Below are 16045 nucleotides of genomic sequence, written 5' to 3'. Positions count from 1 at the left end.
GAATCTCGAGTCTGGCACCCTCCGGTATTACGAACGGCTGACCACCGATCTATAATATACCGTCTTTCGGTCACACAAACTCTCTTCGGAGAGAGGCCTTGTCCCACTAGGGGATGTCGTGCCACATAAAAAAAAAAAAAATTCCATCTGCAACAGTTGCGTTCAAAATCTACTTAACGCTTTACAATGCTGCGCTGGGCACTTCTGCTGGTGCACCGCTGCTACAAACGTGCATCTTTAATCAAATAAGAACACTTCTCCTAACCACATTCTCATGTGGTTTATTCGGTCTTCACATTCGGTGAAGAAGCGTTAGTTTTCTTATTAGCAAGAATAAAAACCCAGTTGGAAAGTCAAAAAGTTTTGTTTATGGGTGGGCACTTCAGCGAGTACACCAGCCAATCGTAGGGGTGGCTGGGGTAATACGCACCCCTGAGGCAATACGCACCCTTTCCCATTTCCATTGAAAAACGAGTTTTCAACGCGTAAAAAGTAGTCACCCTGCAAGATCAACCTGAAATATGGTCACCCTGTGAGTTTGATAGCTCTACATCAACAGAAACGCGAAATAAACGCAAAACAAAATGATTCTCAGCTCAGACAGTTTTTGTTATAATGTGACTTACCATTCCGCTAAGGAATATTAAGTGCAAAAACCGATATTTACCCACGAGGAATACGAAATTTATTGAATTGAGAATCAGTGCTTGAGACTATTCATGAAAATTTCGGAAAGTATGCAAATTTACTCATATTTTAGTTGAAAATGTGGGGAACTATGAATGGGGGCAATATGCACCCAGTATGTCGGGGTAAAATGCACCAGTTTGTAAACAAACTATCTTTATTTGACAGTGGATGTTGCCTCGTTGTTGTGGTGCGTATTGCCTCTTTGTTATGGTGCGTATTGCCTCTTTGTTATGGTGCGTATTGCCCCTTTGTTGTGGTGCGTATTGCCCCTTTGTTGTGGTGCGTATTACCCCTAGCAAAGGTGCGTTTTGCCTCAACCAGATACAGATCGATCAAAAATTGAACTTTTTCAAAACTGAAAAAAATACGTTTTTCTTAGCAAAAAAAAGCAAACATTCCTGAATTGGTAACTAGTTTGAACCTTTATGAATCCTATCCAGTGATAAAATCAACAATCAAGTGCCAAGTTGTTAGAAAATTTTATAGTTTTCCTTAAGGGGTGCGTATTACCCCATCCACCCCTATATGTACACATTGCATGAAAAATCGTTCGAATGAAAGTGTGTGCACCATCAGTATTGCCCAGTCCAACGTGCCTGCTTAGACATTTTTTAATTAGCTTTAAGTTGTTGACTATATTTGCGTGTTTGTTTCCTCGATTTTATTTCAAAGTTTTACTTTCTTCAAAATTTACTTGACGAACGTCAATATCTACTCGATAAATGTATCCGCCGTTAGTCAATATATGTGAATCAAATTCTTATTTGGCAAGCCAGACTCTCCTCGAGCCCGCCCTGAGTACAATTTAATGTGCACAGGAAAGGCACCTATTCATTGACAATTTTACATGGACGCATTGAACACATGCACGAGAGAACTAATGTGTACATATACGATTGGCTAGTGCACTGGCAGAAGTACCCACCCGTAAACAAAAATGATCGACTTTCAAAATGGATTTTGACTCTTGCTAACAAGAAATCTAACGCTTTTTCACCGTTCGTTATGAGAATTGTATTATGAAACTGTGGTTAAGAGAACTGTTCTTATTTGATAAAAGATGCTGGTTTGTAGCAGCGGTGCACCAGCAGAAGTGCCCAGCGCAGAGTTGTAAAGCGTTAAGTAGATTTTGAACGCAACTGTTGCGGGTGGAAATTACAACACCAGAACTAAACAAATAATTTTGTGATTCATTTTAAAAATTCATGACTGTGCAGTGCACAGGTTGCTCAGGTGGACGAGACGCCACTGCTTAAACCACAACTCGATGTATTGACTAGTATATGTAACATTATATTATAACGAAACCAAGTATCTGTAGTGCCTAATGTATTTGAAAATTTCTTCTTCTTCTTGGCGTAACGACGTAAAATGTGAAATATTTGGTCTAAAGCTGGATTAGCTTAATATAACGAACAGAATCATTCAAATCTCGTAATAAAAATCTCCCTCTGGTTGTTCTTTTGGAAAATTTATTCTATTTCAGTGAACCCAACCCTGAGCGTTCCTGCCAACACTAATTATATAGTTTCTGTAAATGCAAACCATTGATCATCTAACTTCACCATATGTATTCATGGCACAGCCGCTTTTGCGTTTACCTAATTTACACACGTTACATATTATCTGTCTTGTTCAGTTCAGTAAAAAAAAACCACTAGTAGGTAGCATAAAATTAAAGTATTAAGCCAACCAGTCGCTATCGACACTATATTCACCGTTCTCTGAACGCTTATTATTATCTTCATCGTTATCGCTCACCAGGTCGATTACTTCTTCCACCTTTGTTTCGATTGAATCCTTTTTCTCCCGTTTTGTTTTTACTATGGTCATCCGGGCTGATGTGGACGAGAGCTGCAAAAGCCTTCTATTATTGGTTCCGACCGGCGTCGAGATGAAGTTAGTTATGGATAACTGCAATTCTTTCCTATTTGGACGAATTTCCCCTTGATACCAAGATATTGGAACAGATGGGGTACGGTTTTGGTTTGAATTACCATAAGGCACAGTGCTGATCACCTCTCGGGGTCTTAGAAACTGTACGAATCGTTTCAGTTCATCAAAACTGGAATGTTCCGAATATTCAACTCCCACTATATTAATTCGACCCCGGTACTGTGGTTTGCTATTTTTTTCCCAACCACTCGGGCGTATTCCAATCACGCTGTCGTAACGGTCCGGAAACTGGTTTAGATGTTCATTTAGATCCTGTACCAAACAAGTAAAAATGTAATCGAAAAATTGAAACAATATCGGAGTCAATCTGTAAGTTGAATTAAAAAACAAGGTACTAACGTCGTATGTAAGTTTGTTCATCGCCAGCACATGGATATCAGCCTCGTTCGGGTCTGCTATAAGCATCGAAAGCTGGTTTGGATCCGCTATTGCTTTCAGTGCTTTCCATCGGTTCTGTTCCGTCCACACCTTCATGTTCGATGAAATGGCAATTTCTGTCCAAACCTTCTCCTTTCCTATTAGATAACTTCCGCAAACAACCAACACCTTGGTACCAATATGTTTTTTTAAATACGCGGCGACAGTTTCGCGCGCATCGGCAACGCTTTCCCATTGTGACTTGAATGCGTACTTTGAACTGAGGTAAGTAGTGTCAAGATAAATGCAATCGATAGACATGTTCCAAAACTCGGGATATTCTTCCATTTCAGGGGACGCTCGAAAATCGCCAGTATGTAGAATGTTGGTTCCATCAACCAAACGAAATAGAAACATGATACCGCCAGGGCAGCTTGGAAATAAAAGAAAAGATTATTTATTAGTATTCAGAATGTTGCTTATACTTGACTAACTTACTGATTAGCATCCAGTGCAATTATTTCGATGCCATCGATGAAGATACTCTGGTGCAAATCTATTAATATATAGACATCTTCCGGCACATTGATGAATGTCTTTACAAGCTTTGCTGTAATCGGCGACATTACCAGAGGTTTGCAGAATGATTTTTTCAGTCCAATATAATGATCAGCATGAAAATGCGTGAGGAAGTAATGCGTTACTCCCTCGATGTTTCCATACCGAAAGGCATCCACGGCAAAGTTTGTGCCAGAGATTATTTTGTACTTGGGGCACACAATTTTACTTTTGCTCTGCTGTCGTGGCCCTTTTTTCTTACTATCTTGTTGGCGATGACATGTTGGGAAATTTGTTTTATTTGTCGTTTTGGGTGTTGCCCCACGGGTGCACACATTTACAGTTTCCTGTGTCGTTTTGAATCTATATGTCATGGATTGATCATCACAAGCAATCCCCGAATCACCTGTCGTTTCATCATTGTAAGTTTTATCTATTTCCCTAGGCACTTGTACGCGTTCCATATTCCAATCTTCTCTAACCGGATCGTAGCATGCACTTTCAACACGCTCAATGCGTTCCATGATTTTAATTGGGCACATGTCTCCCTTCGCTTGTGTAGACGATTCGGCTACAGTTTGTGAGAACCTTAAATGGTCTTCTGCTTCCTCTACTTCAATGTTTAACATTTGTTCCACATCCAAATCTCCGGTTATAATCGTTGGCATCGCAGACTCTTTCAGCACACGGCAATAACCAATTTGCTGCGGATTTTCCTCTTTGGAAAAAAAATTTGTTATTCTCTTTTGTGAATCGTCAAAATACTTCTTTGTAAGATGTTTGATATTAGTAGTCGGACATATTTTACGACGTACTTTCCCAATCGTCTTTTTCGGAAGCGTTGTTGGAGCTTTTTTCTCGGCAGATGAGGCGACTAAAATTAAAAGGAATGTGTTAGTGTTCTAGTTTGGATGATTGTTTTACTTTTCATACCGCTGCTAAGTTTTCCGCCAGTAGTACATTTTCTATTGGAGTTGGAACTTTTAATTTGATGTTTGTAAGGTGTAAAGAATTCGGGGATTGATCTTTTTGAAGGTGTCTCACAATCTTTCTCATTGTCACTGATCACTATCGGCTCAGGAGATCGCGCCTCTACGCGAATCGAGGATATACTTCCAGGACTGCAACTGTTGTCTATGCCTGATTCGGTATTCATTAGGTCTGATGCTAACAGGGACGAAGGCTTGGGTTCGGTGATTTGTACTATGGACATTTCATCTGGCCTATTTTGACACCGATCTTTATCTGTTTGCACCGCTTTTTCTCGCTTTGTTTTGGTGCGAAGACTCAAAGAAAGTGATAAACGATTTGAACTTCGCAACGTCCGTCTAGGCGGTGGTGAATCCATTACTGCAATTGTTTGCCACTTGCACAAAAATAAACGAAACTGTTACTTTATATGCGGCGATTATTTGTTTTGGCGCTAAAACTCTGAGTTATTGTTTTGATTCACAATGATATTTGACACCCAGCTGTCAACAGTGTCATTCCGCATTCAATTAAATGTAGTTAGAACAAAGCAGGTTGGTTCACTAAAATTTTTTGAAAAAAGAAACTTTTAAATAAATTCAATGCCATTGAAATAATTGAACGGCGAACCATTAAACACATTATTTAATTTAAAAAATACTTGGTCAAAAACTGTATCAAACTTCAACTGTAACTGAGTGAAAAATAGACTTGAAAAAATTTACGCACCTTGTACAGCCTTTCCCCGAGTTACGCGACACTCGAGTTACGCGAATTCGACTTACGCGAATGTTCAAATTTTGACAGTTCATTGAGTTTATGACGTAAACTTCAGTTCTTCAGACTCATCATACGTCACTTGTCATTTGCAAATTTTCACATCATTACACCGCCATTCAAAACACGTCGTCAACAAAATTAAAAGCGAGTAAAATGAATAACATACGCAAAAATACCGAAAAAAGAAAGAGAAATGCAATAACTTTTGCTGAAAAATTGGAAATAGTGAAGCTGTTCGAAAAAGGAAAAGGATTTACAGCTATCGCCCGTGCAGTGAATCGTCCCGAGTCGACAATACGGACCATTGTGAAAACAAAAGATCGTTTCCTTGAATCCGTGAAAAGCAATGCGTTGATGCAGGGTACAATAGTTACGTCGCATCGTGATGAAACGATACAGAAAATGGAGAGTTTATTGCTGATATGGATTGAGGATCTAACCACAAAAAAAATTCCGCTATGTTTGCAAAACATTAAAGATAAAGCCGTATCGTTACATCACGATATAAAACGTCAAGCCAATAACGACGATACTGTAGGATTACCATTTAAAGCAAGCAATGGTTGGTTTACACGTTTTAAAAAACGAACAAATTTACGAAACGTTAAAATTCACGGAGAAGCGTCCAGTGCTGACGATGATGCCGCCACCTGTTTTCCAGACACATTTGCCAGAGTTGTAGAAAACAATTGTTATCTTCCACAACAAATCTTTAATGTAGACGAGACAGCGCTTTTCTGGAAGAAAATGCCCTCGCGGAGTTATATTACTAAAGAAATGGACGCAATGCCAGGCTATAAGGTAGCTAAAGATAGAATAACGCTAATGATTGGGGGTAATTTAGAAGGAGATTGCAAATTGAAGCCACTTGCCGTTTACCGCTCTCTAAAGCCACGAGCTTTGAAAAGTGTAAATATTAACAATCTGCCGGTCACGTGGAAATCTAATGCGAAAGGATGGGTAACCCGAGCCATTTTCGTCGAATGGTTCAATGAAAGTTTTGTACCCGAAGTGAAACAATATTGCGAAAAAAATGACATACCGTTCAAAGTGCTATTGTTACTGGACAACGCTCCTGGCCATCCGAATGAACTTGAGACTATGCATCCAAATGTAGAGGTATTATTTTTACCTCCAAGAACAACGTCTTTGTTGCAGCCGATGGATCAAGGAGTGATAGCTGCATTGAAATCGCATTACATTAGAAACACATTCGAGCAAGCATTGAAAACGGTAGAAAATGGATCTACGACACTTAGCCAGTTTTGGAAAACCTTTAATATTTTAAATGCAATAAATAACATTGCAGCTTCTTGGAAACAAGTGAAACTGACAACAATGCAAGCGGCTTGGAAGAAGGTTTATCCACATTTTTTTGTAAATTATCATCCACCAGTCAGTAGCCAGGAGACTCTGGATACTGTGTTAAGTGAATGTGTTTCCTTGGCACATTTTCTCGAAATAGAAGTAAATTACGAGGAAATGGAGGAGCTTGTAAATACAGCGGGAGAGCCTTTATCTAATGACGAGCTCATTAAAATGCAAACGCTAGAAGTACTCGAAGAGTATTTAGAAGACGAAGATGAAAATGTTATTGAGGAAGATAAATGCTTTACATCAAAAGGATTAGCTGAAGCATTCAGCCATTTGGAATTAGCTTTATCAGCCATCGAAGCGATGGACAATGATAAGGATAGATTTGAAGCAGTGAGCAGCAGTGTACGAGAAAAAATGCAAATCTATAAGTTAATTTGGGAAGACAAAAAAAAAACTGCAAAACAGTTGACGTTGGACAATTTTGTTATAACTTTGTAAATTAAAAAATATTAACAATGAATTTGGTATAGAATACAATTCGAATAAACTTAATAAAAAGAGGAACTTAACGTATTCGTATTATTTTGAATATGTTTTGAATGATGATATTAAATACTCGATCTCTTAACACCAGGTATAAACCAAGTGTCAAGCGGAACTCGACTTACGCGAAAACTCGACTTACGCGAATGCCTCCGGCACGCATTATTCGCGTAAGTCGGGGAAAGACTGTATACAAGTCTATCCGCGTGACCACATTAGGCGTACCATACCAAAAACTTCCCACTAGGCAAAAACTTGCATGCTAACTCCTAATTTTGTGTCACCTCGATTTTGCCCATACAAAATTGAGGAGTTATGAGGAGTTTTGAGGAGTTTGAGCCACGGGCTTATGAGCGTGTGTGAGTGAGAACGTACAGCTCAGATCTATGCATGTGTTGGTGCGAACCATGGAATGTATGTATGTAGTAGTGATAAATGGTTTCTTTCGCTTGATTTCGCAAAATAAAAATGTCAGGCTCAAATTGGAAAAATTATGAAATATTTATTTAACGCTCGAAAAATGTTTTAAACACCTTTTACAAATACTCACGTATAACACTCTAGGAAGTAGGAGAATTCACGGGAACTGCTTATCGTTTCGGGTGTATGAAACTTCCGGACACAATAAGCCATCGCAAACAAGCACTCGTCTATCCGGCAGGTCGATTTGGTTGTAGTCGTCTAAAACTAGAGTGAGATTTCATTACGCTGCAACTTGTACGAAATGAATATCGGCATGCTTGTACTTACCCTTTTTAACAAGGCCAGGATTGGCGACACCGATTGCGTCGGAACTTCCGACTATGACTTTGCTGCCTCGGATGTAGTTTCCCCGGTCGCTTTGTTGGCTTCCTGAGATGCTGCTTTCCTTACTTTTTACAGTTGAGTGTCTCCATCGAACTGAAGATGTTCTGGAATCACTAAAAGAAATTAAAGACCAGGAGAAACTAAAACAATTACCACGATTAGATTTGCGTTCGCGTGTGTTCAACTCACTTCTTGTTGTCATTCTGATCCGGCTTCTCGAACTTGTCATTTTTTCACTGACCTTCTTTCCACGCACGGTTCCACTAACACAGACAAATTTTTGAATCGCTGTGTCCAGACACGGGAAGTTATGCTTATACCACCCGGGTTGGATCCGACAGAACGTTGATTTATACAGATGAGCGTGACAGACGATGACGAGCTACACGCTAAAAAGAGATGGCATACTCGACAACTTGTGTGCAAAGACCGAAACATGGGCCAAGAGGGATCGGGGGTGGGAAAACTTGTATGGTAACGGCTAAATTGACTAGTGGGTTGGTACGGTCGAGTGACAGCGTACCAGAGCCGATGGTGCGCTAGAAAGAGAGAAAAAACGGTTTTTACCACCTGGGCCGCACCAGTTTTTTGGTATGGTACGCCTAATGTAGTCACGCGGTATAGACTGCCGGTCGATTGAAAATACCCACTAGGCACTACCCTGCGAACGGTTTTGCTCGAATCAGTTCATTTTACAGGCGAGGGGTAGGGAGAATCCCATCTCCACGACCCTCTACTGTGGGCAAGATCGAGATAGCTGCTATTGATGCTATACCCTGACTGAACTCAAGCTGACACGAGCATACGTAAATTGATTTTACCTTAATCAACCCCTACAACATGCATACAGCGAATAACGGCATTATTGTGGTTGTTGTGTTAATGTGATAACGCATTGCTACCATATTTCAACCCATTGCAATTCATAAATTTTCAATCGTTATTTTAATGTACTTCATTCATTCATTCATTGCGATTGTAAAACGTACGAAGAACAAAGAAAATGAAGAAGCAAAAGGACAAATAAAGAAATTACTTAGTTTTATGCATGCAATTTCATTCCATTAGCTTGACGCAATTTCATTCCGCAATCAAAACAATCCCCATGCATGCATCGAACACATACACCATTCATATCATTGACTACGAACAGCCGTGAGCGAAACCATCCGTGCTTACACCTGAGCGGAGCAAAGTAGTGCGCCATGATGGGAGAGAGAATGGAACGTCATGGAAAACGATGTCCATTTCTCCTAGGTTAATATTGGATGTTAAACCTCGGGCATCGCCAACTGACAAACAGCCCAGAGTGATTATTGCACTGACTTATCCTATCGAGACAACATGACGACTAAATAGTAGAAAAAGACGCATTGGTGAGAATTGAAGACGAGCTGGGAGAAAGAGTGGGGGCTGAGCATAGTAGCGAGCGGAATAAGAGAGCAACTATGTTTTTGCTCTTTTTTTGCCTGGCGCGCTTGGTGTGCGTGCCACTTCTGACTCAACGTTGTGTGCGTGTAATCCGGCCCCCCGTTAAGCGGAAATCGGGGGGTCCAAAAGAAAAAGGGAAAAAACTGCTCGATTTTCAGTGTACCGCCGTTCGCTGGGGAGTGAGCCTCCCGCTAGACATGCAAGTGGCGATTTGTATACAAGACGCCCTGCTTTTGTTTCATTTGGCCTTTGGCCTGGGTTGAAATAGGACCGTTTTGTTCGGTAGTAGGGCGTTTCGCCCGGAAGAAATTCGGGCATAATATGGTTGTGTGCGTGTGTTCCCCGACTATATAGGTGTGTGAGTGTGTTCAGAGGCGTGAGAGTGTGTGGGTTTGCACAGTTACTTACGTGTTTTGGTGTGATATATCAACGGATTTCTTTGGAACAACATTATACTTTTCAAAGATTTGCTTTATTTTTCAATCTTGTGTTTCAAGCGGTGTGAGCAAGTGTTAAAACATTTTGTGCTGTTAAACGAAAGATTAAATGTGAGTTAGTGATGTTAAAAGTTAACCAAACAGTTGCTATGCTGGAGGTGAACGAACTAATGTAGATGATTTGTAATTACAGATGATGATGATGATGATGAGTCCCACCTCTTACCCCAACACAGGTTTGAGAATGGCGGAGTTATCAAAAGATATTTGTTTCAAACTTTAAAGCAAATCTCGAAGTGGTGGGATCAAAGTGACCCTTCACGAAAAAGACCAGTCAGCTCTCTTTTCCTTGCGTACAGCGGTTAGCACAACTTCCAAAAGATAGAAATCGTGGAACCACTCTCCGGAGTACGCGGCCAAAAAATGCTCTCTCCTATTCGTGTAGCAAATACTGTTTTTCTGTTAATGTTTGATACTGTTAATACAAAGAATTTCTAGCAAATACTGTTGAAAAGTTCGACGTTCTAGGATCATGAGCCCTTCGAGTGTTGTACCGGTGAACGTCAGAACCCCTAACTACTCTTTTTCCAAGGTACCCCGGTAAAAAGCCCCTCAGGAGTTTGAATATTAGTATCATAGTCTAGACATCCATTGCAGGACATCCAGCATAACAGCAGACGGCGTGTACCGACTACAACACAACACTAACCTCATTACCCTATTTTGCACTTTTTGCAACCTTTTGAGCTGTGTCCGATTGCCGAGGAACAATATTGATGGACAAAAATCAAAATGCGGTGAGATAATTGATTTGTAGAGGTGAACTTTCCCAACAAAGTTTAGGTAGTTCCCCAGTCTACTCATCACCCCACACTTCTTTGCCACCTTAGCGATGACCCCATCAATGTGTGCACTAAATGTAAGCCCGTCGTCCAGAGTGACTCCCAGATATTTAACCTGGGAGACTCGGGAAATTGGTTCCGTGTTGATGGCAATAGAAAGCTGGCCGATCCACTCCCTCCTCGACATTACCATATAGTGTGTTTTACTAACGTTCAATGCGAGTTTCTTGTATTTCAGCCAGCCATCCAGAGCCACCAAGTCTTCATTCAAAAGGGACTCTGCCTGTTTCACGTCCTTTCGCGATATAAATATTACTGTGTCAGGTGTTTGTTCTGTAAAGGGTTGGATCCGACGCCTCCTGAAGGCTACTATAGGCTCTCCTCCCCAACTCCTACTCAATACGTCCGCGACGTACAGAACGGTAACTTGTCGCCTAAATATCCAAGCTTGGGTACACGGGGAAACCCACCCCCTTGGGCGGATGGGCGGCAAGGCTGAATTGAGAGGGGGAATGGACTGCTACTTGCTAGTAGTTCATCCCCGAGCGTCTGTTCTCCATGTTAAGAGCGGCTCGAACCAGCGTCTGTTCCCCATGTTAGGGGCGGCTGTACACCCTGTCCTGGCATCCTACGGGACGTAAAACAGCTAGGATGCGTTGTTCCACCGACGAGATAGGAGGCGGAGGGAGAGGCCTTGCAAGCCACCCTCTGTACAATTGCAACGAATAGTCACCACGAAGAATACCCGATTTGGACCAATCATGCCCGACCCACGCAACGAAAAAAGGACTACGATTGGAAACTCGGTACATGGAACTGCAGGTCTCTTACCTCACCCGGGAGTACCAGAATACTCACAGAGGAAGTGAGAGCCCGCGGCTTTGAAATAGTAGCACTTCAGGAGGTTCGCTGGAAAGGAGTCTCGGAGCGCCCCTACCGTAGCGATTGCATGATCTACCAGAGTGGTGGAGACAAGCACGAGCTCGGTACGGCGTTCCTTGTTATGGGTGCTATGAGGAAGCGTGTGATCGGATGGTGGCCGATCAACGACAGGATGTGCAGGTTGAGGATACGTGGACGCTTCTTCAACCTGAGCATTATAAATGTGCACAGCCCGCACCTTGGGAGCAGCGATGACGACAAAGACGCGTTTTATACGCAGCTGGAAAGGGAGTACGATCGCTGCCCACAACATGATGTGAAGATAGTCATCGGAGATCTAAATGCTCAGGTCGGGCGAGTGGAGGCCTATAAACCTACGATTGGTAGCTTTAGCGTCCACCAGCTAACCAACGACAACGGCCTCCGGCTCATCAACTTCGCATCCTCGAGGCACATGAACATCCGTAGCACCTTCTTCCAGCACAAACCTCGTTTCAGCTACACCTGGAGATCACCACAGCAGACATATTCCCAAATAGACCACGTTCTCATAGACGGAAGGCACTTCTCGGACATCATCGACGTACGTACGTACAGGGGCGCAAACGTCGACTCGGACCACTTCCTGGTTATGGTGAAGCTACGGCAGAAGCTCTGCGCTGTCAATACACTGCGTCACCGGCCTACCCCACGCCTAAACACGGATCGGCTGCGAATACCTGCTGTTGCCGAGGGCTACGCGTCAGCGCTTGGGGAAGCGCTACCGGACAACAACGCGACCGCCACGATGTCCCTCGATGACCACTGGCGTATGGTGGAGCGAGTCATCAGCAGCACAGCCGAGCAGACACTGGGCCATAAGCCACGTAACCAGAGGAAAGAGTGGTTCGATGACGAGTGCAGGCGGGCACTATCCGAGAAGAACGCAGCGCGCGCCCGAATGCTGCAGCGCGAAACCCGTCAGAACGTGGAACACTACAAACGACTGAGGACACAGCAAACCCGGCTCTTCGAGAGCAAGAAGCGCCGCTTCGAGGAGTCGGATGAACAACTGTTGCAGCAGCTAACTCAGTCGGGGGAAACTCGCCAGTTCTACAGGATGTTGAAGAAGACACGAGGCGGCTACACGCCAAACGTCGCAATGTGTCGTGACGAGGAGGGCAACATTCTTACGGACGAGCGAGAGGTGATCGAAAGGTGGAAGTGCTACTTCAACGGACACCTGAACGGAGCGGAATTGGGGGGGTCCAGCAGCAGCGCAGGCAGAATTGAGCAGCACATTAGCCAGGAGGTAGATGACGATGTGCTCCCACCATCCTTGGACGAAGTCACTAGTGCCATCAAGCAGCTGAAACAGAACAAAGCAGCTGGCAGCGATGGGCTGATGGCAGAACTATTAAAGATGGGTTCGGTAGAGCTTGCCGTCAGTATGCACCAGCTAATTGTGAAAATCTGGGAGCAGGAAAGGATACCGGAGGACTGGAAGCTGGGTGTCATCCACCCAGTGTACAAGAAGGGTGACAGAATGGACTGTGCCAACTTTCGAGCCATCACAGTCCTCAATGCCGCCTACAAAATCCTATCCCAGATACTCTTCTGCAGACTCGCGCCCCTTGCTACAGATTTCGTCGGAAGCTACCAAGCTGGGTTTGTTGGAGGCAAATCCACCACCGACCAGATCTTCACTCTACGGCAGATCCTCCAGAAGTGCCGGGAGCACCAGATCCCGACGCACCACCTCTTCATCGACTTCAAGGCGGCCTACGATACCATAGACAGGAAGGAGCTATGGAAGACCATGCGGCAGTACAGCTTCCCCGAGAAGTTGGTTCGACTGCTAGAGGCCACAATGGAGGGGGTGCTGTGTAAGGTGAGGATTTCGAACATGCTGTCGGATCCGTTCGAATCCCACCGGGGTCTGAGGCAAGGTGATGGACTCTCCTGCCTTCTATTCAACATCGCTCTGGAAGGTGTCATGAGAAGCGCGGGCTTCGACATCCGTGGCACGATTTTCACCCGCTCTCTCCAATTCCTCGGCTTCGCGGATGACATCGACATCATCGGGCGGAACACTAGGACGGTGTGCGAGGCGTACACCCGACTGAAACGCGAGGCCGCAAGGATTGGACTAATGATCAATGCGACGAAAACAAAGTACCTGCTCGTCGGAGGCTCTGACAGTGACAGAGCCAGGCTGGGGAGCAGTGTATCAGAGGACGGCGACGAACTTGAGGTAGTAGAGGAGTTTTGCTACCTCGGCACTGTCGTAACTCCGGACAACAACGTGAGCTGTGAAATCCGGAGGCGCATTGTTCAGGGGAATCGTGCCTACTATAGACTCCACAAACTCCTGCGGTCCAGATGGCTTCTCCCGCACACGAAATGTGTCATATACCGCACGCTGATAAGACCGGTCGTTCTCTATGGGCATAAATCCTGGACTCTGCTCACGGAGGACGCCAACGCCCTCGCAGTCTTCGAGAGGCGCGTGCTCCGGTCTATCTTTGGCGGTGTGTACGAGCAGGGCGTGTGGAGGAGAAGAATGAACCACGAGTTAGCTGAGCTGTATGGCGAGCCGGACATCCTGACGGTGGCGAAGGCCGGCAGGATTCGTTGGTTGGGGCATGTCATGAGGATGCCGGACTCATGCCCCACCAAGAAGGTGCTCACCAGCGACCCGCCCGGCACGAGACGACGAGGAGCTCAGCGAGCTCGGTGGATGGACCAAGTGGAGCAGAACCTGCGAGACATCGGATGCGACCGGGGTTGGAGGGCTGCAGCCATGGACCGAGCTACCTGGAGAACGATTGGTGACCAGGCCATGTCAGCACGACGTGCTCAACTGCGAGCGGGCCATTGAAGAAGAAGAAGAAGAACGTAAGACCTGCTTCATGTCATTTATATACATGATAAACAAATGAGGGTATCACGATTGGGAGCGCGGAAACGACAAACTTCTCGACGCTGGCCCATACAAAAGGTAAACAGCACTTTGGAAAAAGCGAAAAAATGGCTGGCCGTCTCGACGATCCAAAACGACGCCACCTACGTGTCGAGACGATGCGCGGATACGAAACGACGCGCGTCGTTATCGTCGAGCAGTTTCAAGCACCTCCTGGTCGATGGTTCCTTATAGACCGTATGTTTCCGAGGCATATGTGGCTTCTATAGATCTTAGTATTTACCAAGAACATGATAATTCAGGATGCCCCTTTCATATCAACGTCGTGTTTTGACAAGTCACTTTGATTTATTTAGCCATTTAGCCAAAGTATAAAACACACCAATAACTCGATCGTTTCAGTAGCATCTCAGACGTGGTGGAGAAAGGTCGAGCTAATTTTGTTTGTTCAAAAGCGAAACGGTTGAAATTCCATAAAGCGCACAGCGTAGGATACAATACTAAGCAGTGAAGTGAGGCAGTAGAGTTTGTATTTGAGGAAAGAGGACATATACTAGAGAGGAGTGAGGAAAGAAATAGTGTGATAGAGAGAGGGGAAGAAGGATGGGGGTACATGACCCTGGAGGAGGGTTACTGGCAAGTAACCCGTATGGCCTACTATCAGATGGAGGAAAGGCTAAGAGGAAAAAGGCTTCTAGACAATCCTTTGACCTCTATAGTGCACTGAATAATACGGAAGATGAACAGTTTCTACTAATGGAAACCACATCTACTGGGGTTAGTTGTGATAATTTAAATCCGTTTATCGTGCAAAAAACGTTCGAAATTACACTTGGAGACAAACCGCTGGAGGCAAGAAGACTACGTGACGGCAAAATGTTGGTAAAAGTGAAATCGAACAAACATGCTCAAAAACTTAAAAAATTAACCAGCATCCAGCATGGAAACGGCAGGGTAAATGTGCGGATAATAGATCACCCAACACTAAACGTGGTTAAGGGAACGATCAGATCCTTCGACATCGCCCACTTAACAGAGGACGAAATTGCTGAAGGCCTGAAGGAACAAAAGGTAACGGAGGTCCAGATAATAAAAAGAAAAGACAAGGATGGGAAGCTGGTCAACTCAAGGGTGGCTATACTTACATTTAAAGCAGCAAAAATCCCCAACAAAATTGATTTTGGTTGGTACCCACTAAAGGTGGAGCTTTATGTGCCGAGACCCATGCGGTGCATGAACTGCATGAAGCTGGGCCATACTAGAAAATGGTGTCGTGGTGAGAAGGTATGCGCCAATTGCAGCAATATGGTACACGAAGGTGTATGTGAAAGGACCAAGTGTGTGTCCTGTGGTGAGGGTCATCATACACTAGACAAAGATTGTCCAATTTATAAAGAGGAATGGGAGATTCAAAGAATTCGTACCAAAAAAAAGATCCCCTACGCAGCAGCAAAGCAAGTAAGACGTGAGGAATGTCCGATCATTCCGCGAGTTTACATATTTAACGATAGCAGTTACGCTAAACAAACGGCAATAAGACAAAACCACACAGATAGAAAGATTATAACAAAAAA

The 16045-nt window shown here is 44.0% G+C and overlaps 1 protein-coding gene across 1 annotated transcript; it reads right to left on the bottom strand.

The window, feature by feature from the left end:
* Nucleotides 1-1925: 1925 nt before the first annotated feature.
* On the bottom strand, nucleotides 1926-4972 carry LOC131271183 (uncharacterized). The gene is made up of 4 exons (XM_058272575.1): nucleotides 4495-4972; nucleotides 3502-4435; nucleotides 2986-3436; nucleotides 1926-2898 (listed from the first exon to the last, which is right to left on the bottom strand). The coding sequence occupies exons 1-4, from the start codon at nucleotides 4907-4909 to the stop codon at nucleotides 2374-2376; spliced, it is 2325 nt and encodes a 774-aa protein (XP_058128558.1). The 5' UTR covers nucleotides 4910-4972; the 3' UTR covers nucleotides 1926-2373.
* Nucleotides 4973-16045: the final 11073 nt, after the last annotated feature.

Source organism: Anopheles coustani, unplaced genomic scaffold (assembly GCF_943734705.1).
Source record: "Anopheles coustani unplaced genomic scaffold, idAnoCousDA_361_x.2 scaffold_12_ctg1, whole genome shotgun sequence".
NCBI classification, from domain to species: domain Eukaryota; kingdom Metazoa; phylum Arthropoda; class Insecta; order Diptera; family Culicidae; genus Anopheles; species Anopheles coustani.
Note: the sequence above shows the minus strand (reverse complement) of the source record. Positions and strands in the feature narration are given on the sequence as shown.

What these genes read in the sequence shown, in the direction of transcription:
- LOC131271183 (XM_058272575.1), bottom strand. Translation starts at nt 4,909, where the DNA reads ATGGATTCACCACCGCCTAGACGGACGTTGCGAAGTTCAAATCGTTTA. An exon ending in TGGCGGAAAACTTAGCAGCG is followed by an intron (nt 4,436 to 4,494) that starts GTATGAAAAGTA and finishes TTTTAATTTTAG; the next exon opens with TCGCCTCATCTGCCGAGAAA. An exon ending in TGAACAAACTTACATACGAC is followed by an intron (nt 2,899 to 2,985) that starts GTTAGTACCTTG and finishes TGTTTGGTACAG; the next exon opens with GATCTAAATGAACATCTAAA.